Source organism: Cervus elaphus, chromosome 1 (genome assembly GCF_910594005.1).
Source record: "Cervus elaphus chromosome 1, mCerEla1.1, whole genome shotgun sequence".
NCBI lineage: Eukaryota > Metazoa > Chordata > Mammalia > Artiodactyla > Cervidae > Cervus > Cervus elaphus.
In genome coordinates this window covers 21,624,312-21,649,236 of record NC_057815.1, presented here as the reverse complement: position 1 = coordinate 21,649,236, position 24,925 = coordinate 21,624,312, and the positions used below count along the sequence as shown (strand labels likewise).

At 38.5% G+C, this 24,925-nt stretch overlaps 1 protein-coding gene across 2 annotated transcripts; it reads left to right on the top strand.

Moving 5' to 3' along the window:
* The first annotated feature begins 801 nt into the window (after positions 1 to 801).
* Positions 802 to 24,699, top strand: BIRC2 (baculoviral IAP repeat containing 2). Of its 2 annotated transcripts, XM_043894556.1 has the most exons (9): positions 802 to 1,143; positions 2,492 to 4,623; positions 4,714 to 4,813; positions 9,161 to 9,239; positions 9,846 to 9,894; positions 17,142 to 17,396; positions 21,399 to 21,653; positions 22,340 to 22,378; positions 22,836 to 24,699. In XM_043894556.1, exons 2-9 carry the CDS (start codon positions 3,723 to 3,725, stop codon positions 23,027 to 23,029), a joined length of 1,872 nt encoding a protein of 623 aa, XP_043750491.1. In that variant the 5' UTR covers positions 802 to 1,143; positions 2,492 to 3,722; the 3' UTR covers positions 23,030 to 24,699. The 2 variants fall into 2 exon arrangements, with proteins under 2 accessions (XP_043750491.1, XP_043750439.1); XM_043894504.1 differs by lacking the exon at positions 17,142 to 17,396.
* Positions 24,700 to 24,925: the final 226 nt, after the last annotated feature.

The following is a 24,925-nucleotide window of genomic DNA, read 5'->3' as shown; positions in this document are numbered from 1 at the left end:
GTATCACTTAACTTTACAAACATGTCACAACTATATAAACGTTATTGATAAGGGCTCCTCTGTGGTTCCTTCATGATTAACATATACACGCGTATGAATGTACCCACTTAGTGGAAAAGATCCTGATCTTGGGATTGAGGGCAGAAGGAGAAAAGGGCCATAAAGGATGAGACGGTTGGCCGGCATCACCAATTCAATGGACATGAACTTGGACAAACTCTGCGGAGATGGTGAGGGACAGGCTGGCCTGGTGTGTTACAGTCCATGGGGCTGCGAAGAATCAGACACGACTTGGCGACCGAACAACAACGCATGAATGTATACATTCCATTCTAGTCACATTCAGATTAAAAAATGGAGTGAGGCCTGGCCTGAAACACCGTTCCTGTTGCTCATGACGACTTTCTGAAATTAGAACACTTTCGTCAGTGCATCCGCCTCCAGAACAGAAAAACAAAAGCTTAAAAATAAAAGATACAGTGTCTGATTATAAAATTAATTATCTGATGCTGTTTGCTATCCAACACTTTTTTTCCATTTCCACGGCCAGCTGTCGAAGGTTGATGTTACGCAGCCGCTGAGGCTGCTACAACTATTCATTTAAGGGAAGCCCAAACGCCGGCAGGTTGCCTCCACCCCGCGACGTGGTCACCCGCGCTGAGGACCCCGAACGCGCGACCCCGGGGAGAGGCGCTTCGCCCCTATAGGGGCGTTTCTGCAGGGCTTCCCGCGGCTCGCGCTTCGTCACGTTCCCCTCAGGAGAAGGTCAGGGACGGCGAACGAAGGAAACGTCAGAAGTGCCCACGCCGCGAGATGAAAGGTCAGAATACCAAGCTGAGGCCCGGCTCCGCCGCCCCCGCCAGCTGGACCCACGGCTTGGCCCTCTGCCCGCGCGCGCTCCCCGGGCCGCGCCAGACCCGCACTTCCGCCCGCAGACGCCCGGGCGCCCTCGGGCTGCGTGACGTGATCCCGGCCGGCGCGCTGACGTCAGCGGGCGTCGGCGTGGGCCTCGCGCGGGCGGGGAGCCTGTGGAGCGCTGGAGCCCAGCCACCCGGCCGCCCCTTCTGCCTGCGTCGCTGTTCAAGGGGCTGAGGAGGCTCCGGGCGGCCGAACCGTTTCCGCGTTTGCTGCGCCGGCCCCGCGGTGAGTGTAGCTCCTTCCGGGCCCCGCGGTGCGAGGCGGCTTGGGGCGCGCGGGCCTGTGGCGCTCGCTTCCCTGCGGCTGCGGTTGGGAGGACTGGGACGACAGGGCCGGGGCCCTTCGGCCGGGAGCTGGGGGGTCGCGGCGAGCTCTCCGCTCTCCTCACTCTCGCCGACGCTGTTTCATTTGGAAGCCCCAACTCCAAAAGTTGTAGTCGAAAGTAAATTTTTTAAATTGACCTGTTGGCAAGCCTCCTCCGGCCGCCGCCCACTTTTGTGGCCATTGGACTCAGCCCAAGATGTTGGTCTAGCTCCTGCAGAGTTTTAAACTTAGCCCTCGGTGCTGTTTTGTTTAGATTGTGTTGGAAGGAGGACAGTTGTGTGGGAGCGGTGTCTTCTGTTTGAGATCGCCTCAACCGCTGCCACTTTCGTGGTCCACTGTGTGTTGTGAGAAATAGCGCTGGGAAATTAAAATTCCGGTTTCCCTCCTTTCTCCTTACAGCCTGTCTCTTGGCCTCAACCCCCAAAGCTACAGGTTTGCTTTAAGAGGGCAAACCACTGTAGGGTGCTTGTGGACAAAAGTCTGTCAATACAGAACGCCAAGTTCTGGTGTAACGGAAGCTTTCTTGCAAGGGGTCGCATTCCCAAGGCCAGAGTTTCACAGAGCCTTGTGGGGTGTGTTGTTTTTGAGCTGCTTTCTGTGGCTGTTGCTTTGGAATGTAAGGGCATTGTAGAGTTAAAGGGTTAGCATTTATTAATGAGTTCCTGACGCATTTTACTCTCACTGGTGAGTTTTCCGAGTTCTGGAGAGACTTGATATTAAAGAATAAAGAACATTGTGAGCGCGCAGTCGTGTCCGATTCTTTGCAACCCCAAAGGCTGTAGCCCGCCAGGCTCCTCTGTCCATGGAATTTTCCATGCAATACTCGAGTGGGTTGCCATCTATTATATCGTCTTAATAACTGCTGCACCGTTGCTGATGGGTGCAGTCTCTTTCAGCACTAGTGCCCCTTTGCCTCTAGCAAACTGCCAGAGATATTAGCCTTAAAGTATGTATGAAAGTTGTCACCAGAGGAGGAGAGGAAACCAAAAACAAAATAGGTTTCTATGTCCGTCTTTCTTCAAAGTTGTACGTTAAAAGAAATGCATATTTAATGCTATGGGCAATATATTGCATTTATTTTAATAAAGCGCTTTTCTAATTAGTTTCCGTGACAAATTGCGGAAATTTACGATGTATTACCTAAAGTGTAAATCACTTCGAATTTATTGAATAAGCTGAAAAGAATATATAAATTGTATTCACTGTGGAAATGCAGTTTTCTAAAATAGCTTTTGTTTTTCCTTTTCAGATTTACAGCCCTGGAGAATCTACTTTTTTCCCCTCATTTTTTACCCTGCAGTAATAAATCCCATTATGGACACCCAAAAACTTTATAAAGGGATATAGTTTGAATTCTGTGGAGTGTAATTTTGTGTATGACTTAGACTTTTAAAATATGAAGGGTTTTCAGAAACAGGGCTAGTAGAGTTAATTACTGGCATATTATGCATGAGCAGTGTTGGTGATAGAGTAACTTGTTAGGCATTTGTGATAATACTAGAACAGTCAAGCTGTATCTTGATAAACTTGATTTACCTTTAAATACAAAATGAGTGATATTATAGATGCATGATTCTTAAATTAAAGACAAGTTACATAAAAAGGTTCTGCTGTAGAAACTATGGTTAATTAGTTAAGTTTATGGAGACAATACCTTCAACTGACCAAGTGTAATTAAGAGGTGTGCAAAGTTAGGAAGAAAGACAACATAATATTGATGCTGCAGGAAATGAAAACAAATATAGACAGTATTAACAAAGATGAGTTAGCAGCTTGTGAGTTTTAACATCGTGCACAGTATAACAGATTTAGGTTCAATAATGCTTGTGGGTGTTGACATCCTCCAAAAGTGTTAATTGAAGCTACTTTAACCTTCTTAAGTAAATACTATGATGATAAGCTATGTGAAATTAGCCTTTATATAATGTGACCGTATGAAGACTTATTGTTTGCTAGAATAAAAGAAAATTTTTTTTTTAATAAAAAAGATATTAAAGTGCTTGGAGGAAAAGAAGTCTGCATATAGTTTTTTTTCTCTTGTAGGATGGCCATTAATTGGCTTCATACCCAGGCTTTGTAGTTTGTAACCAGAAGCAAATTAAAGGCATAAGTATTGTGTCTTTGTTTAGAATTGGGGGAATATAAACTTGCTTGAAAAATCAAGGAGTGTTAACATATTTTCAAGAGTGCCTCAACTTCTTTCAGACTGTTAGGTTAGTATTATACCAAATAGTGAACAGATAGCACTTGAGTTAATATAGTCCTAAAGAGTATTAAATGCTATTTTGATAATATAGGAGAGAAAGTCATCCTACCTGAGTGTAAATTCAGATGTAAATCCAGTAAAGAAGGTGTAGTGAATTTTATGTGAGTAGGAGCCTATCATTTAATTCTTTTTTATGGTAAAAAAAAAAATCTAATGTGAAGAGAAGAAAAATTTCATGTAAAGGATTTTTGCTGTCAAAAAGTAAAAATCACTCATGCACAAAACTACCTCCCAAAGACTTGTCCTGGATCCCTCATATCAAAAAATTAAGAGTGTGATGGAAGATAGTACAGTCTTGTCAAATTGGACAGTTGGCAACAAACAAAAAATGACATATGACTTTTCATGTGAACTCTACCGAATGTCTACGTATTCAGCTTTCCCCACCGGTGTTCCTGTCTCAGAAAGGAGTCTTGCTCGTGCTGGTTTTTATTACACTGGTGTGAATGACAAGGTCAAATGCTTCTGTTGTGGCCTGATGCTGGATAACTGGAAACAAGGAGACAATCCTATTGAGAAGCATAAACAACTGTATCCGAGCTGTAGCTTTATTCAGAATCTAGTTTCTGTTACTAGTCTGGAATCCACTTCTAAGAATGCTTCTTCTCCAATGAGAAACAGTTTTACTCACTCATTATCACCCACTTTGGAACATGGTAGATCATTCAGTGGTTCTTATTCCAACCTTTCACCAAACCCTATTAATTCTCGAGCAGTCGAAGACTTTTCCCCATTGAGGACTAACCCCTACAGTTATGCCATGAGTACTGAAGAAGCGAGATTTCTTACTTATCAAATGTGGCCATTAACCTTTCTGTCACCATCAGTATTGGCAAGAGCTGGCTTTTATTATATAGGACCTGGAGACAGGGTAGCCTGCTTTGCCTGTGGTGGGACGCTAAATAACTGGGAACCAAAGGACGATGCTATGTTAGAACACCAGAGACACTTTCCTAACTGTCCATTTTTGGAAAATTCTCTGGAAATGCTAAGGTTCAGCATTTCAAATTTGAGTATGCAGACACATGCAGCTCGCCTGAGAACATTTATGTACTGGCCACCTACTGTACCAGTTCAGCCCGAGCAGCTTGCAAGTGCTGGTTTCTATTATGTAGGTAAGAAAATGTATAGCTATATGTTTATCTAGTTTGTTTTGATTAATATATTAGAACACGTGTATTCAGTTATTCTTGTGTTTTGTTTAGGTCGCAACGATGATGTCAAGTGCTTTTGTTGTGATGGTGGCTTAAGGTGTTGGGAATCTGGAGATGACCCATGGGTAGAGCACGCCAAATGGTTTCCAAGGTAATTGTTTTGAAAGGTATTTGTATACACAGTTCTGTGCGTAAAAGATGTAGGCATGTTTGCGTGTTTTAAGTTTACATTTCAGTATAACAAAACTTCTTTATACCATTAGAGAATTAGCCATTTAAGACACCAAAGTGTAATGTTAGTTATTTTGGTAGAAAAATGTTTCCATTTTGGTTTAAAGTATTATAAAAATATGTAAAGCAGAGCAAAAAGGGGATATGTTAGAAAAAGATAAGAAGGAAAAAGAAAAACAAGAAGGGACATTAAATGAATCTAGGAATAGGACAAATATAAAAATGCATATAATAAAAACCTTTTTGTATTATCAATTTTAAGTGATTATAATTGTAAATTATTTTTTTCTGAACAATTTTATCTTTTTGTGATATGTCACATATCTCTCTTTAGTCACTCTGTTTCTACCAGTATGTCCTAATTTTTTTACTATAGCCTGGAAAGAATTTAGAGGCAGTGCTATTGGTGGAATGTTATTGAGTAGTTGTATGAAATTGGACAAGTCATGTGACCCCTTTGAGCCTTTCCTCATCTATAAAATGAGGAAGTTGGAATAGGTAATACTGTCTTTTTAAAAAATTATAAAATGTACATAACATAAAATTTGCTATTTTATCCATTTTTAAGTTCACAGTTATGTGGCATTAAGTACATTCACCTTATTCCTCATTCATTACTACTGTCAATTTCCAAACTTTTTTTATCTTCCCAAACTGAATCTTGTATTCATTTCATTAATTATATTCCCAGCCCCTGGCAACCACCATTCTACTTTCTGTCTCTGTGAATTCAACTATTTTAGGTACTTTATAAGAGTGAAATCATATCATATAGATAATGTTTCGACTGGTGAGAGACTTTCCTAATAATGAGGAATCTCTATTTTTGTAGGAAAAATCATGTTTTATTGTCATAATTGTATTTATTTTTGGCCTCTCTGAGTGGCTTCTGGGATCTCAGTCACCATTCAGGGATTGAACCTGGGCAACAGCAGTGAAAACACCAAGTCCTAACTACTGGACCACCAGTAAATTCCCAGTTGTCAGAATTTTAAATGACTTGATTGTCCTTGGCCCTATGAGATTGGCTTATTCTGTAATTTGGAATTTAATAGTATTAAAAAGACAAAAACAGCTTTCTGATGAACAGTGTTTCATTTGTTATAATTTTTCCTTTATAAAGCAAGACCAAACAAAATCTTGGTTTATTTCTGTAATTGGTGTTTTGCTTGAAATGGTTACATAAGGGGAAAGGCCAGTGCTTTTTGTAAACACTTCCGAAAACAACAAATTTCAATTGTGGATAGTCTTTCAGTTCAGAAGATGAAAATCCAAAGTGGATAATCGTTATCACTGTGTTTAACACAGTTTATTTATTCACTTATTAAATATGTGCATGCCTACTAGATACTATTTTACTTTTGTTTTTTCTCTCTTAACATTTTTAGTCATAACCATTCAAAAGAGTTTCCTTTTTCATAAGTATTAATATTTACACGACAGCATGGAATCAAATGAAAAGTCAATCCAAAGCAAAACGAAGAAGAACCAAATTAAAGAGAAAGGCAAAAATTGTGGTACTATTACATATGAGGTTGAAAATGAAACTGGCAGATAAATGCTGATTTTGCAGCAGACCAGTAAGAATACTGCGATTCATCTTGGTTGAGCATGATAATTCATGACAGTAACAGCATTATCTGTTAGCAAGAGTCTTAAGAATCAGTAGTTAGAAGTAACAGTGGAAAACTATGGTGATCTTTTTTCCCCTTCTAATATCATTTTAAAAAAATTGAAATATAGTTAACATAATACGTTTCAGGTGTGCTGTGCCCTGATTTGCACACATAATGAAGTTGTTACCATGATAAGCCTAGTAACCATCTGCCCCTATACAGCTATTGCAATATTATTGACCATATTAAAATAATTTTTTTCTTTGAAGTATAATTGCTTCTGGGGCTTCCCTGGTGACTCAAGCAGTAAAGAATTTGCCTGTAATGCAAGAGACCTGGGTTTGATCTCTGGGTGGGGAAGATCCCCTGGAGAAGGGAATGTCTGCCCACTCCAGGATTCTTGCCTGGAGAATTCTATGGACAGAGGAGCCTGGCGGGCTACAGTCCATGGGGTTCACAAAGACTTGGCCACGACTGAGTGACTAACACTTCAACAACAACATCATAATTGTTTTGACCACATTTTTTTTTGCTGTATGTATATTACATCCCCATGGCTTATTTATTTTCTCATTGAATTTTATATCTCTAAATCCCTTTCACCTATTTCCGTATATCCTTCTGAATACTTTAGATGCTGGAGATGTAACAGTGAATAAGACAAGACAAAAATCTTAATCCTCTTAGAATTTATTGGAAAGAGGAAATATAGAATAGCCAATATACTTCCTATCTTTAGTCATTATGATTATAAGTTAATCAGTCCTAGAATAAAAATAATTTAGAACGATATTAAGATCAGGAACAATGACAAGCTATGTTCTCGGCATGATGAACTTGAGTCATGAGCATGCTTACATGTTCTCTACTAAATCACCCCAGTCACCACTTGAAGGACATTTGGGTTGTTTCCAGTTTGTAGCAATAATGAATAAAGCCACTCTAAAAATTAGTAAACCTTTGTGAACTTGTTTTCATTTTGTTTAGGTAAATACTTTAAATACTTAGAATTGGGATTAGTGGGTTGGATGGCAAGTTTTGTTTACCATTGTAACTTTAGAAGAAACTGCCAAATTGTTTTCTGAAGTGGCTGTATCATTTTATATTCACACCAGGAATGTATGAGACCTCAAGTATTCCAGATTCTTTTTTTTTTTTTCTTTAAATTGGAATTTAATTTTTCTTTCTTTTTTTTTTTTTTAAATTAATTAATTTATTTTTTTCAGTGGGTTTTGTCATACATTGACATGAATCAGCAATAGATTTACACGTATTCCCCATCCCGACCCCCCCTCCCCCCTCCCTCTCCACCCGATTCCTCTGGGTCTTCCCAGTGCACCAGGTTCGAGCACTTGTCTCATGCATCCCACCTGAGCTGGTGACATGTGGTAATGTCTTTTTGATTTTAGCCATTCTCATAGATGTGTAGTGGTATTTCAGTGTGATTTTAATTAGCATTTCCTTAGTGATTAATGATATTTATTTGCTATCTAGATGTTTATTTGCTGTCTGTATAAGTTGTCCCTCAGTGTCAGCAAGGAATTGGTTCCAGGACACTCCCAGGGTTTCCCCTCAAGAAACCAAAATCCATGTGTGGTTAAGTTCCTCATATGACATAGTAGAGTCAGCCCTTTGTATCTGTGGGTTCTTTGTTCTTGGAACTGTATTTTCTTTGATGAAGTGTCTCTTTTAAAGAAGTTTTTTTTTTAATTGCTAGGTTTTGAGAGTTCTTAATGTATTCTAGAGACAAGTTCTGCATCAGATGTGTTTTGCAACATTTCAGTCTGACTTGTTTTTTTATTTTTTTAACAGTGTATTTGATGAGCAGAAGTTTTTAATTTTGATGATGTCAGTTTATCAGTTTTATCTTTTATGGATTATGCTGTTGGTTTATTAGCTAAGAAATCTTTACTTAACCTAAGGACAAAAAGATTGTCTCCTGTGTTTTCTTCTAGAAGTTATATTGTTTTAGATTTGTATTTAAGCATGTGGTCCATTTTTAGTTTGTTTCTGTGTACAGTATGGACATAGATCAAGGCTAATATTTATGAATATTGTCTGTGTCCATTTGTTGAAAAAACAAAAGGGAAGAAACAGAAACAGATGTTATATGAATTTCCTGGAATAACCATTGAGAAATTCTAGTAATTTGAAAGCAAGTATTTGGGAAACACTGTCACAGTGTATATAGATGAAAATACTTGATACTCTTATTAATTTTTTAGGGGGTTTGTGCTTCCTGTATAATGAAAGAGTGGACAGTGGAGAAAGATTAGCAGTCATTTTGTAAAAGATCATATTTTAGGCATACCACATTACAGTTTCTGAAACTTATGTTAAACTCCCAAAGTAAATTATCTAGAACAGCATTTTTCGTCTTACTTTTTTCTCCGTTGAGGTCCAGACTCGTTTATTGTTGTTATTGTATTAATGGAATCAAATGAAAATATCAGAATGTATCAATACATAGTAAAAATTTGTGATGTTTTATGAGAATTTTGTTCCTGTTAGGTGTATATGTGTACTAGGTTGTGATGTAAAATGTTTGTACCATGGGATATAGTCCAAGAGTTTGAAAACCGCTTTTCTAGAATGATCAGAGTATATTTTTGACATAAAAGAGATAAAAAATTTTTCCTCTTATGTTTTAGGTGTGAGTTCTTGATACACATGAAAGGGCAGGAGTTTGTTGGTGAGATTCAAGCTAGATATCCTCATCTTCTTGAACAGGTAAATATGTTTTTATAATTGGCAACATTGGATTCTCCTGAATAATAATTACAAAATATGATTAGAAGTGATCTTTATATCTTTTTAAAGTTAATTATAGTTATATGTTTTATGTCCATCTTAATGACACTTTTAAGTTTTATTTTCAGACTACCATGTTTGTTCATGGCTTTTAAAAAATTATTTTTTAGTTTTTTGAAAAGTCACAGAACTTGGCCCTGTACAAATTTGTGGTAGGGTTGGAGAAGAGTCTTCAGTATCTCCTTCGTCATTTTGAGAAAAATAAACAAAAATAACTTTTTAGGACTTTGGAACCTTAGAGAGTGGTTAAGCTGAAATATAACTTTTTCTAAGTGGAATGAGAAACCATTAATACTTTTTCCTGCCTTCCTGATACTTGAATTCTAATTTGGAATTAGCTGAAGTTTAAGGAAATGTTTTATGGTGATTAAGATAAAACATAGCAAAGTGCAGTATATAAATTGCCCAGTTTTCAAAGCATGTGTATAGATATAGATAGTACTTAAGATAAACTTATCTTAATGTTGCTATGCTCAGATTGTTTGAGATTCTGGATTTTACTTTTTTTTTTTTCCTGTTTCATAGCTGTTGTCAACTGCAAATACTCCTGGAGATGAAAATGCTGATCCACCAAGTATGTATGAAAATATCCCAAATAAAGAATAGGATTTAAGAATAATAAAAATAAAAGTTTGTAAATAAAGGATTTCTGAGGTTATAGAAAAAAGTGCTAAGAAGTTAACTAGTAAATATTATGTATCTTTCTACTCTCTAGAGAAGGAAATGGCAACGCACTCCAGTATTCTTGCCATGGACAGAGGAGCCTGGCAGGCTGCAGTCCATGGGGTGGCAGAGAGTCGGACATGACTGAGCCACCGAGCACATACGCACATATCTACCTTCTAAGATTCATGATATTTTTAGAGGATTCTTGGAAGTATTCTAGTTTTTATTCTTAAAGTGCTCATGTTCTAACTGGGGAGACAAGATAGGAATAGCAAATGAGAGGAGCAAATAATAAGCCCTCCAGAGAGGGAACGTTTGCTGTAAACTATCATGTTTGGAAAGGCCCAGGTTACATGATTTGAGAATTGGGCTAGAAAAGTAGGTATTTACCTGATATGTAGTATTTTAGTGCAAGGGTAGGAAATACATCTTCTGGTTATAATTCAATTTTAGCTACATCAGGCATTTAGTGTAAAGTGTTATTTAGTCTGCTGTTCCATATTAACTTTCCGTCTGGATGATCTAACCAGTGTTGGAAGTGGGATATTGAAGTTCCCTTCTATTATTGTATTCCTCTGTGTTTCTCCCTTTAGTTATGCTAGTATTTGCTTTGGATATTTAGATGCACCAGTGTTTTGTTGCATATAAGTTTACAATTGTCTTATGTATTCTTGATGAATTGGCCCCTTCATCACTGTGTATAGTCATTTTCTTTGTCTCTTAGCACTAATTTTGACTGAAAGTTTAGTTTATGTAAGTAGAGCAACTCCTCATCACTTTTGATTATCTTTTGCATAGAACTTTTATATCTTTTCACTTTCAGCCTTTTATATCTTTCCGCTTCCAGTCTTTCTGTGTCCTTAAAGCTAAGGTGATTCTTTTGTAGGCCGCATGCTGTTAGATTTTGTGGGTTTTTTTAATCCATTCAGCCATTCTTGTCTTTTGATTGGAGAATTTAGTCTGTTTACATTTAAAATAGTTACTGATATATAAGGAGTTCTTACTGTGTTTTTGTTAATTGTTTTCTGATTGGGTTTTTTTTTTTTTTTTAGTTCCTTTGTTCATTTCTTTCTCTCTTGCTGTCTTCATCTCTGACTCAATTTCTGTAGCGAAGTGAAGCCACTCAGTCGTATCCGACTCTTTGCGACCCCATGGACTGTAGCCCATCAGGCTCCTTGGTCCATGGAATTCTCCAGACAAGAATACTGGAGTGGGTTGCCATTTCCTTGTACTTTAATTTCTCTATTGTATTTTCTATATCTACTGTAGGTTTTTTCTTTCTGTTTACCATGAAGCTTACAGATATAATAGTGTGTATATATATATATATATCTCTCTTACAGATAATAATCTTACAGATAATAATATATCTTACAGATATAATAGTCTGTGTTAAGCTGATAACAACTTACCTTCAGTTGTTTAGAGAAACTCTACAGTTTACTTATCCTCACCCCATGTTTTACACTATTGATGTCATACTTTATATCTCTTTATATTCTGCATCTAGTAACAAATTATTGGAGTTGGAGTTGTAGTTGTTAGTATTGTTTTTTATTTTTCTATATGTACTCCTTATTAAAAAAAATTGTATTGGAATATAGTGGATTTACAGTGCTGTGTAGTTTCAGGTATACAGTGTAGCACTTCTGTGATACTATATGTTAATTCTTCATCAGATTCCTTTCCCATATAGTGTGTAGTAGAATATTGAGTAGAGTTCCCTGTGCTATACAATAGGTCTTCGTTGGTTATCTCTTTTATGTATGGTAGTGTGTGTATGATTATCCCATGCTCCTAATTTATCCGTTTCCTCAGAGTTTCCCCTTTGGCAGTCATAGGTTTGTTTCTGAAATCTGTGAGTCTGTTTCTGTTTTGTAAGTTAATTTATATCATTTTAAAAAAACATTTAGATTTCACATATGAGCAATATCATATGATATTTGTCTTTCTCTGTCTGACTTAGTATGTTAATCTCTGGGTCCATCCATGTTGCTTCAAATGGCATTATTTTGTTCATTCTTTGTGGCTGAGTGAATTCCCTTATATGTATGTACCTCATCTTCTTTATCCATTCCTGTGTCAGTGGACATTTAGTTTTCTTCCATGTCTGGCTGGGCTTTCCAGGTGGCTCAGTGGTAAAGAATCCACCTGCCAAGCAGGAGATGCGGATTTGATCAGTCCCTAGGTTGGGAAGATCCGCTGGAGAAGGATGGCAACCCACTCCAGCAGAACTTTTGCCTGGGAAATCTCATGGACAGAGGAGCCTGGAGGGCTACAGTCCACGGGGTCACAAGAGTCGGACACAGCTTGGTGACTAAACAACAGCAACAACGTCTGGACTATTGTAAATAGTGCTGCAGTGAACATTGAGGTGCATGTATCTTTTTGAATTACAGTTTTCTGCTGATACATGCCCAGGAGTGGGATTGCTGAGCCATACGGTAGTTACAGTTTTAGTTTTTTAAGGAACGTCCATACTGTTCTCCATAGTGGTTATAACCAATGTACATTCCCACCAATAGTGAAGGAAGGTTCTCTTTTCTTCACTCTCCCTCCAGCATTTATTTTTGTAGACTTTGATATTAGCTGTTCTGACCAGTGTGAGGTGATAACCTTATTGTAGTTTTTATTTCTGTTTTTGTGATAACTAGTGATGCTCAGCATCTTTTCATGTGCTTTTTGGCCATCTGTATGTCTTTAGAAGATCTTCTGTCTCTTTTTGATTGGGTTTGTTGTTTTTACGTAGAGCTGCATGAACTCTCTGTATATTTTGGAGATTAATCCCATGTTAGTCACTTTGCAAATATTTTCTCCCATTCTATAGGTTGCCTTTTTGTTTTGTTTATGGTTTCCTTTGCTGTGCAAACTGTATTACTGTTTTTTTAACTTATATTATACATACAATTACAGTATAGTGTGTTCTGAATTTGACCTGCATACTTAATTTTACCAGTTAAGTTTTATACTTTTAGGTGTTTTCATGTTATTACTTAAGGTCTCTTCATTTTAACTTGAAGAAATTATTTTAGCATTTCTTATAAAACAGGTTTTGTGTTCATGAACTCTGTCAACTTCTGTTTGACTGGAATGTCTTCATTTCTTCTTCATTTCTGAAGGACAATTTTGCCAGTATTTGTTTTGCTGAAAGTTGTACTTTTATTTTGGTTTCATAGGATTCGTTAACAAAAGAAACTGCTTGTTACACACAAATAAACAGTTTCAATATTTAATATTCAGTAATTAATTTGGCTTAATTTCAGTGTATGGTCATTAAAAGAATAGAAATAGAAACAGCAGAGAGAAGTAACAACATACACATCTCTACATTGGGCCAGCACCCACGCTGATCTAGTATTGAACAGTGCTGGAAGTCCCACGTAACAGCAGACTGGAGTCCTGACTGGGAAGGGGTCCTGTCAGTACCTCCACCACACAGGCCAGACTTCAGATTGCAGCTTTGGGAGCTCCTGCTTATGATCCTAGGCCACAAACTGATAACAGTTTGCATGCAAAGTGCAGTTGTGGTTTTTCTTTAACTTTTTCAATGCTGTTTGTTTCACCTTGTGAGTCATAAAATTCTTTAGACTCTGAGGGCCAGGTTAGGTCCCCAGGGGCTTAAGATATTCTAAGGTTGGATTTCCCTGGCGGTCCAGTAGTTAAGAATCAGCCAACTAACAGGGACACCAGTTCAATTCCTGGTCTGGGAAGATTCCACATGCTGCAGAGCAGTTAAGCCCATATGCTGCAACTACTGAGCCCATTCTCTGCAACACGAGAAGCCACCACAATAAGAAACCTGCGCGTTGCAACTAGAGAAAGCCTGTACAGCAAACAGACCCAGTGCTACCAAAAATAAATAATTGAATAAATAATCAAATATAAAGCACTTGTTAAAAAAAACATTGCAAGACCCACTCCCTTTCTTATCCAAAGTGCTGCTTGACTTGCTGGTAACAATTGGTGTTCTTGCATGCAGGCAGGCATGTAGTCCAGGCAAGGTCAGAAGTCGGTTAGAGGTATGCTCCCCTACTTCTGAAGCCTGAACAAGGCTACCTTCAGTTTTAATTTCCCAAGCAGTGTTCTTGGCTGGCATTTGTTTTTCTTTTAGCACTTTGATATATTAAGTCTTTCTCTCCTAGCCTGCAAGGTTTCTGCAGAGAAATGTGCTAATAGCCTTAGGGGGGTTCCCTTGTATGTAATGATTTGTTTTTTTCTTGCTGCTTTCAAAATGCTTTCTTTGTCTTTGTTTTTAATATTTTGACTATAATGTGTCTTGGAATACTCTCTGGCCTGATCTTGCTTGGGGTTCTCTGTACTTGCTATTTCTGGATATCCATATCTCTCCCAAGATTTGGGAACTGAAGTTTTAAGCTATTATTTCTTGAAGTAAGCTTTCTACCCTTTTTTCTGTCTTCTGGGGTTCCTGTGATGTAGCTGTTCATCTGCTTGATGGTGCCCTATAATTCACATGGTCTTCCTTCACTCTTTATTCTCTTTTTGTTCCTATAACTGGCTAATTTCAAATTATCTTGGTTTGGGTTCTCTCATTCTTTTTTTCTGCATGATCAAGTCTGTTGAAGTTTTCTATTGATTTTCAGTTCTGTCCTTTTATTCTTCAGCTCCAGCTTTTTTGTTTGATTCTTTTTTATTTTTCTTGATTAAACTTCTGATTTGGGTTTCTATTTCTTGTTTAAACTTCTGATTTTGTTCATGCATTGTTATTTTCATTTCATTTAGTTGTTTACTGTTGTTCTCTTGAATTCTGTTGAGTTTCTTTAAGGTGACTGTTGAGTTCATTGTCAGACAAATCATAGATCTTCATTTCTTTGGGGTCAGTCTGGATGTTTATTAGTTTCTTTTGATGGTGTTCTATGTGCCTGATTTATACGCTGTATGAAGCCTGGCCATAGTATTTGTGCATTTGAAGGAGCAAGCACCATTTCCAGTTTTTACTGATTGGTCTTGCTAGGTGAGGACCTTCTTCTGTCAATTTTGATGGATACAGAGCTGTTTTGGGATCTGTTGCTGGGACCATAGTCATGGATTCAGGCACCTGGGTACAAGCCAGTCTTCTCAAAATTGCTGTCCTTGGTTTTGGAATACACTAGGCTTTCAGAATCTTACATCTCAATCACAGAGCCTCTCACAAAGGCACTTTGGTCCTTGGATGGATTCCAAATTGTTGTTGAGTGGGGATATAAATGGGGGGCATCTTACTTGGCAGTCTTGCTATCATAACTCTCTTGTATCCTTCTTAAGGTATTGTCTTCACTTGGCTTCCTGGACACCACATTGTTGATTTCCTCTGTTTCCCTGGTTGATCATGAACAGTTTCCTTTGCTGGTTGCTCCTTTTTCAGACCTGTTAAGTGATGCAGTGCCCCTCAGCATTCAGCCCAAAGGTAGTTATCCATTTCCTAAGCTGCAAACTAGCATGTTCAACCACGTGTTTAAATCTCTGCTTGTTTATAATGGGTTTCTCAGAGTTAATAGGACCAGAGCAAACATTTTCTCCCTGCCCTTCGTACCTCAGATGTGCTTCTTCTCTGATGTCCCCTGCTCAGTTAATTGGCCCCACTTGCTGAGGTTGACTTAAGTTGACATCATCCCTGATTCCTCCTTTTACTTTGTATATTTACGCTATTAAAAGTCCTTTCATCTCTACCTTTATAATATGTCCCAAATCTTATCACTTCTCTTTATCGTGACCACTGTTAATCTGATTCAAGCTTCCATCACCTTTTGTCATAAAATCCTAACAGGTCTCCCTGATTCCATTTTACCTCACTAAAGTTTATCACAGAGCTGCCAGAATCATCTTTTGAAAAAACAAATCAAGTTTTAGCAGTTGTAGAATATTCTAGCAGACTTAAAATATAAACTCCTCACAAGGGTCTACGTGATCTAGGCCTCACCCTCCTCTCTTGACTCTGCACCACCTTACTGTTTCTTGAATATATCAAGCTTTCCTCTTGACTTGAGGCTTTTATACTGGCTGTTCTCTTTGCCTGAAAGACTTCTTTCAGATATTCCCACATTCATTCCCTATCATTCAGGTGTTTGCTCTGCTGTTACCCATTCAGACAGGGTTTTCCACATGTGTTTGAGCAAGGGCGCACTTACACATTGTATATTTATGTTTATTATAAAGCAGTTTTCCAGCAGATGGCAGTAAAGTATCTTGAAGAATGATGTCTTTTTATAATTTTCACAAAAGTGCCGTATTGGCTAGCATTGGCCCTGTTATCAGAAAATGCCTCTCTGATCACCCTATCCTGATTGTCCTCCTGCTGCTTCCTAGTTTGTCTTAACCACCTTATTCTGCTTTATTTTCTTCAGAATATATGTTGCTATCTGAAGTCGTATTACTTTAATTCTTTAATCACATTTTTTTTAAACCACGTTTTTAGATGTATTCAGTGTGACTTAGTCTTCCATTTTACTGTTCTTCCCATCTTTGTTTTTTTCTGCTTCATCTGTCCACCTCTTCAGGTCCTGTCTATCCTTCAGGTTCAAACTCTAGTGTGATCTTTTTCATTAAGTCTTTGTTGATTTCTCCCACTTTCCTAGCTGAATTGAGATTATTCTCACTTCTGAATTCGTGTAGCATCTCAGTTTCCAAAAATAAGTGTACAAGAGTCATTTGAGGAATTGTTAGGATATTTTTATGTTCCTTCCCTAAAGAATCTCTGAGTAGGTCTAAGATGTGGGAATTGGTATTTTTTTAAAGTACAGCCTATCACTGGGCTTCCCTGGTGGCTCAGTGGTAAAGAACCTGCCTGCAATTCAGGAGACATGGGTGCGATCCCTGGGTCGGGAATATCCCCTGGAGAAGGAAATGGCAGCCCTCTCCAGCATTCTTGCCTGGGAATTCCTATGGGCAGAGGAGCTTGGCGGGCTGTGGTCCATGGGGTCATGAAAGAGTCAGACACAACTTAGCAACTAAAAACAATAACAGCAGGCTGTTGCTGCACTCTCATTTGACCCTTAGGAGGTTCAAACTTTGGTTGGAGTTATAGGTAACTTGTGCATACGGCTCGTCTCCATTACCAGGATATAATCACCCCTAGAGTAAAGATTTTATCAGAGTCATTATTGTTCCCCATATTTTTATGTTTATGGAATTTACCCAAATATGTATCTTTTAAAATAGTTGTTCATTTTGGACCTGGAGAAAGTTCTTCAGACGATGCAGTCATGATGAATACACCTGTGGTTAAAGCTGCCTTGGAAATGGGCTTTAGTAGAAGCCTGGTAAAGCGGACAGTTCAGAGTAAAATCCTAACAACTGGAGAGAATTACAAAACAGTTAATGATATTGTGTCAGCACTTCTCAATGCTGAAGATGAGAAAAGAGAAGAAGAAAAGGAGGAAGAGAAAGAAAGACAGACTGAAGGAACAGCATCAGGTATTTGGGAATGTTAGTCCCCTGCATTATTTTCACTGAGGTCTCATAGGACTGTCTCATGTGTTGCAGGACAGTGAGTATCCGTGTCTCTCCACTGACTGCTGGTGACAGCCACCGGTCATTCCAAACCTCCATCCCCGTCACTGTGAGCAATGTATTACACTAATTGAGTATCACTGACTACAGTTGTTTTTTCTTTTTGAATGTTTTTTTTCTCCCCGAGAAGATCCCTAATTTATGCTAATCAGAGGATTTTGTCATAATTTCTTTTCTTGAGCTATATTACCTTTCTCCCTCATATATTAACAGATTTAAACTGTTTTGAAAAAGCAAGATTTTAAAGCTGGGAGCCTGTCTTATTTCTACTTATTTTTTTAAAGTTGCTTTCAGTCATATTCTTAATGTGGTATTTGGCTGTCTAATCCTACCTTAGTGATCCTTATAGAAAAATAGAACCCATGATGAAATTCTAGGATTTGATAAGAAGCACCTCCCCAACCCAAAGATCATAGAGAATTGATTTTGGCATTCTTCCAGATTGTGTTAAGCTTCAGACTTCCACAACAAGTCTTTTGAGTAATCATTCCTTTAACAAATACTAACTGAAAATGATAACCTGTACCAAGTACTGTGCTCCTCATGGTGCTTACTTTCAAGGAGCTTAGAGACTACCTGTGGAAACTAGTATGCAAAAAGACGGTTACAGGGCCAGGAGAGGTGAAGGTTGCATACATGGTGTAAATTTGGCTGTTGGGGTTGGAAAACACTTTTTCTGTTAAGCTTGTAAGTAATGATAGGAATAGTTTGAGAACTGTATCATTTGGCCATGTAGCAAAATGTTTAAGGTCTGATTTGTAGTTGAGACAGATTTGTGTTTAAATCCTGGCTCTGTCAGTTACCAGCTTGGCGATTAATTTAACCAGAACTCTGTTTTCTCATCTGTAAAATAAGGATGATAGTAGTACAAATTGCATGGGGCAGCTATAGGAATTAAATGAGATGTTACAAGTAAAACAGTTTAGTGCCTTTACCTAGGACATCAAAAATTTTTTTAAGTAGATTGCTTTGGGAAGTGAGAGGGTCTTCATGCAAGAAAGGGCCCAGGCATAGTGAGATTGTTAACCAGAGGGCAGGAGGAAAAAGGGACAACAGAAGATGAGATGGTTGGATGGCATCACTGACTCAATAGACATGAGTTTGAGCAAATTCCAGGAGATAGTGAAGGACCCCTGGAGTGCTGGAGTTCATGGGGTCGCAAAGAGTCGGACCTGACTGACCATCTGAACAACAACAACAATAAAATACAGATTAAGTGAAATCACTCTAATAAATCTGGGCACCATAGTTTTGTGACTTTCTTGGACTTTGTAAGGTTCAGAGAATAGTCTTGAATTACAGCTTTGAGATTGTTTCTTAATAAAAAAAAAAAAAGAGAGGAAGAGTTTAGAATGCTAATAAGAGAAGATCATTAAAACACCTGACTGATACATAGTTTAGAAAGGGACATAAGCAAAGCCAGGAGACAGCTCTTGTGTTAGTAGGGTTGGAAATGACATGGAGATACAGCATCAGGTGAAGAACAAATCTGTTAGTAGTAAGGTGAATTATTAAGGTAGAAGGATATAAGTTGTGGTCAGAGAAGGGACTTTGATAATTTTGAGATGAATAGTGTGTTTCACTTTGTGGTTGTTCAGTCATGTCTGACTCTCTGCGACCCCAAGGAAATGGTCTTTTTTTTTTTTTTTTAAACAACTTTACAATAGACTTCTTTATTTTTCATTAAACTTGTAAATATATAGATGTACAAAATGCTAAAGCCTTTGACTGTGTGGATCATAGCAAGCTGTGAAAAACTTTAAAGAGAGGGGACTACCAGACCATCTTACCTGCCTACCTAGAAAGCTGTATGAGGGTTAAGAAGCAATAGTTAGAACCCTGTATAGAATGATTGGTTCAGGATTGAGAAAGGAGTATGACAGGGCTGTCTGTTGTCACCCTGTCTATTTAACCTATACACTGAGCACATCGTGAGAAATGCCGGGTTGGATGAGTTACAAGCTGGAGTCAAGATAGGCGGGAGAAGCATCAGCAACCTCAGATATGTGGCTGAAACCACTCTAATGGCAGAAAGAAAAGAGGAACTAAAGAACCTCTTGATGACGATGAAAGAGAGTGAAAAAGTTGGCTTAAGACTAAATATTAAAAAAACTAAGATCATGGCATCTGGCCCCATTACTTCATGGCAAATAGAAAGGGAAAAGGTGAAAATAGTGACAGATTTCCTCTCCTTGGGCTCTGAAATCATTGCGAGTGGTAACTGTAGCCATGAAATCAGAGGACGATTGCTTCTTGTCAGGAAAGCTATGACAAACCTAGACAGTGTGTTGAAAACAGAGACAGCAGTCTGCTGACAAAGGTCCATATAGTCAAAGCTATGGTGGTCATGTTGGGTTGTGAGAGCTGGACTGTAAAGAAGGCAGAGCACCAAAGAATTGATGCCTTTGAACTGTGGTGCTGGAGAATACTCCTGAGAGTCCCTTGGACAGCAGGGAGATCAAAGCATTTAGTCCGAAGAGATATCAACCCTGAATACTTATTGGAAGGACTGAACAACAACTTTTTTTTTTTTTAAGGCTGAAAGCAGGCAATTAAATATTGGTGATTGGGGCATCAAAAGAGGAAGATTTTGAAAAATATTTCAGGAATTTAGGCCCATAGTCTATTTAACAATGGATTTTGTGTGGTTTAAGGTTAAAGGGTAAAACATTACTTTAAAAAAAAGACTAGGCTTGATTCATATGCAGTCTTTTAAAATTGCTATAGACCTAGACATTTATAAGATATTGGTAGCCAACTATGTGCCAGATACTGTGATAAATGCTTCACATATGTCTCATTTAATCCCTACAACTCTTTGAGAAAGGTACTGTTATTGTCTACATTTTACAGATGAGGAAACTGAGGTGTGTGAAGGTTATGGCACATAGCTACTAAGTGGCTGTGCCTGTGTGGGCAGCTAGCCCCCCCCAATGCCCCAGGTCTTTGTTGCTGAGCGCCGGCCTTCTCTAGGTGCAGCAGGTGGGAGCTGCTCTCTCGCAGAGTGCGGGCCTCTCACTGCACTGTCTTCTCTTGCCGCGGAACACTGGCTCTAGGCCATGGGCTTCAGAAGTCGTGCTGCATGGGCTCAGTAGCTGCAGGGCTGTGGGGTGCGGGCTCAGCAGCTGGGGAGCACAGGCTTAGTTGCCCTGCAACATGTGGAACCTTCTTGGACCAGGGATCAAACCCATGTCCCCTGCATTGGCAGGCAGATTCTTAACCAGTGGACCACCAGGGAAATCCTGCTCACTACTTCTTAAACATGAAGTTGAAGATACTAATCTCGGAGACTTGATTCTGCAACTGATTCTTCCTGTGACATTGGACAGGTCACTCATTCCTCCTGAGTCTTTCTTACCCTATATGAAAATAAGAAACAGTCATAACCGACTTGTTTAATTGATAGGATCTCTCTATCTAATGAGATGATTCATATAAAAATGCTTATAAACGTAATGTGATATAATGCAAAGAGAAGTCAGTATTTCATTGGGGCAAAGTATAGAGGTGGCACATTTATACTATCCTCTAAAAGTCCCTTCCTACTTTCTGCAGGATAAAGCAGGATTCTAAGATAGGTAAATATTGGGTTGACCAAAAAGTTTATTCAGGTTTTTCTGTAGCATTTTACAGAAAAACCCAAACGAACTTTTTGGCCAACCCAATATACAGACTTAAGTAGGTTACCAAAGCAGAGGCCATGTGTGTGCTACATACTATGCCTTAGCTGAATCTTCTGAAGGTTTTCCAAGTGACAGACATTAAGATGCTGACAGGTAATTTTGTTCTTTTTTTCTAGCTCCTATTTAGTGTCTGAATTGTTCATAGGGTTGGTTGGTAGTGACTATGAGTGTGGTTGGAACAGTTTATAATCTAATACATTTTTTCTTTTTTTTAATATTGAAGATGATTTGTCATTACTTCGGAGGAATAGAATGGCTCTCTTTCAACAGTTGACGTGTGTGCTTCCTATCCTGGATAATCTTTTAAAGGCCAATGTAATTAATAAACAGGAACATGATATTATTAAGCAAAAAACACAGATACCTTTACAAGCAAGAGAACTGATTGATACCGTTTTAGTTAAAGGAAATAGTGCTGCCAACATCTTCAAAAACTGTCTTAAGGAAATTGACCCTACATTATATAAGAACTTGTTTGGTGAGTTTGTTGTACAGTTATTTTTAGAATTGTGTTCATCTTTGTGTTTGATAAACAGATTGAATCCAGTTAGCAAACTGTGTACATTTAACTTGTTCTAAAAAAGTGAAGTCTTTCATTGCCCAAGTAGCTTGGCTAAATAATATCTGATGATATATAGCTAAAATCTATGTGTTCAATACATAGTAGGGGAAAAATAATATGTAGTAGGCAAAGCAGTCTTGTATTTGTAGAGTAATGCTTTAAAAAGTTCTTTTAATTGAGGTGTAGGTGGTTCACTGTATTGTGTTAGTTCCAGGGGTACAACAGTTATTTAAAATTTTCAAAGATTATATTCCATTTATAGTTATAAAACATTGGCTATTTTCTGTGTACTGTACAACGGACCTTGTAGCTTATTTATTTTATACATAGTAGTTTGTACTCTTAATCTTCCTATCCCTGTTTTGCCCACCCCCACTCCCACTGGGTGGCCACTAGTTTGTTCTCTGTGTCTGTGTCTTTTATGTCACATTCGCTAGTTTTATTTTTTAGATTCCACATATACCTGATAACATAGTGTTTCTCTGACTTATTTCACTAAGCACAATATACTCCTGGTCCATCTGTGTTGTTGCATGTGACAGAACTTTGTTTTTATGGCTGAGTGTTAGAGTGATGTTTTTTGTATGTTTTTCTTTCCTCAGTGGAAAAGAATATGAAGTATATTCCAGCAGATGTCTCAGGTAAAACAAAATTAAGGCTTGGGACCAACATAAAATATTACCCTTTAAAAAAATTATTTATTTATTACTTTTGGCTGTGCTGGGTCTTTGTTCCTGTGCAGGCTTCCTCTAGTTGGGGCGCGTGGAGGCCGCTTCTGATTGCAGGGCACAGGCTTTTCGCTGTGGCGGCTTCGGTTGCCGCGCACAGGTTCTAGGGCGCGCAGGCTTCAGCAGCGCAGCGCGTGGGCTCCGCAGCTGCGGCTCCCGGGCTCCAGAGCACAGGCTCAGCAGCTGCGGAGCACGGGTTTAGTCGCTCCACAGCGTGTGGGATCTTCCTGGACCAGGGATTGAACTTGTGTCTCCTGCATTGGCAGGCAGATTCTTCACCACTGAGCCACCAGGGAAGCCCCTACCCTTTTAATTTTTAAATGGGAGGTAAAGTAGAAACTGAATTTCACTGAGGTTTTTGTTGTTGTAGGTCTGTCCCTGGAAGAACAGTTGAGAAGGCTGCAAGAAGAAAGAACTTGTAAAGTGTGTATGGACAAAGAAGTTTCTATTGTATTCATTCCTTGTGGTCATCTGGTAGTATGCCAAGAATGTGCCCCTTCTCTAAGAAGATGCCCTATTTGCAGAGGTATAATTAAGGGTACTGTTCGTACATTTCTCTCATAAAAGAAAAATAGGCTGTATGTTAGCTTATGTATAAAGATCTTTAAAATATTGTCTGAAGTTGTTTCAAGTAAAAAAATGAATTACTGACTCCTTAATTAGTAACATTTACATTCTCTGCTTTCTTTGGCATTAGTACTCGTGTTTCCAAAAAGTGGTGTCATACATAATATTTAATATTAATCTCTATATGAAAAGTAAGGTTTATGTTTGAGCTGTGTTAGTGTACCTATGTGCACACAGGAGAAGTTAAAGGAGCAGTGTCAATCCTGTTATGTATCATTTTAGGAGTGACTGGATCTGGTATTCTTTCTGAAAGCATTGAGTACTACTTTAGAGTACAGTTGAAAAGAATTGGAAACCAGCAACTCTGGAGTTCATCACAGTTACACTGCCAAGTTCTCATTGGTTCTTTTTCATTTGTGTTCTTTTTCAAATAGTGGTACAGCATTGAGACAGGGTCCTGGTTCCTACTCAAAAAAAAAATATGCATAACAATGTCTTTGAGTTCCACAGAACTGGGGCCCCCACCCAGGTGGAGGGAGGTAACTTCAGGCTGAATACAAGATTCCTGGAGCACTGCTCTGTTGCCTCAGCAGCAACCAATCAGAAAAAAGTCACACATCCTGAAGCCCTCATCCCAAATGTTACCTTCTGTTTCTGGGGACCAGTGATGACCATCCTGTTAGGTCACCTGTTTGGCCCCTGTCTGTTTCATCTCTGAGAGGAGCCAACACTTTCAAGCTAAATTGCTATTATTACAAGGGTGAATGCTGGTTTCAGGCACATAATACCTCCACTTAGATCATTTAGAGAGAGACTTCTGCTCTGCTAGGCAGGCCTACGCCCAGGCACAGCAGGAAGAAGTTTCAGAAGAAAGAGACCTTCGCCCCAATTCCCAAGAAGTATCTTGAGTATGAAGTCTCAGTGGGGAGTTGTTAGGGGAAGCACGCTGATTGAAACCGCCCACCCTGGCCAGGCACCACAGTAACCATTTGCATGAGTTGTTTTACGACAGGAGGTCCTGGTAAGGAACATGGAACTAATAAGCCACCACCAACCGGAAGAGTTCAGGAAAGGTCAAAAGGAGACACCACATGTCTGACCACCTCCCAGTATCCTCACCTCTAGCATCCATCTTGGCTGAACAAGGCATGCACCACCAGGAAGGGCTCTGAGTCAGAATGATTGACTAAAGACAACCCAGAAACTAATCCCATCATCATAAAACCCGAGACTGTCAGACCTCTTCTCCTGGGTTCCATAACCCTATTGCTCTCCACCTGGGCACCTGTTCCCGATAAAATCTGCTTTGTCAGCAAAAAAAATAAAATGGTGTCATATGATATTTAATCTTAATCTCTGTTTATATGAAAAGTAAGATTTATGTTTGAGCTGTGTTAGTGTACATGTGTGTACACGGGAGAAGTTAAAGAAGCAGTGTTAATGCTGTTATGTATCATTTTAGAAGTGACTGGATCTGGTATTCTTTCTGAAAGCATTGAGTACTACTTTAGAGTATTGTTGAAAAGAATTGGAAACCAGGAACTCTGAAGTTTATCACAGTTATATTGCCAAATTCTCATTGGTTCTTTTTCAGTTGTGTTGTAAGATAAGGATTTTTCTCTTAGTGTTATAAAAGGTTTTCCCTTAATAAAAGGTCTTTAAAAAGACTACATCAATTCACACCAGTTTTTTTTTTGTTCTGCCTTATAATAAACTTTCATAGGGTTATATAAGAATGAGATAATGTACATAAGCATAATACTTGTCACATTGTAAGCAGTTCAAATGCTAATTATTAAAAAATTGAATTCATAAAACAAATTACCAAAAATTGTTTTTTAAATAATAATGGAATTTATGAGAATTTCTTTTAGATGACAGTATCTGTCTAGT

Excerpts from the sequence above, each read along its gene's own strand:
- BIRC2 (XM_043894556.1), top strand. The coding sequence starts at position 3,723 with ATGCACAAAACTACCTCCCAAAGACTTGTCCTGGATCCCTCATATCAA. Across the intron at positions 4,624-4,713 it reads TGCTGGTTTCTATTATGTAG|GTCGCAACGATGATGTCAAG; the intron begins GTAAGAAAATGT and ends TGTTTTGTTTAG. Across the intron at positions 17,397-21,398 it reads GACTGAAGGAACAGCATCAG|ATGATTTGTCATTACTTCGG; the intron begins GTATTTGGGAAT and ends TTAATATTGAAG.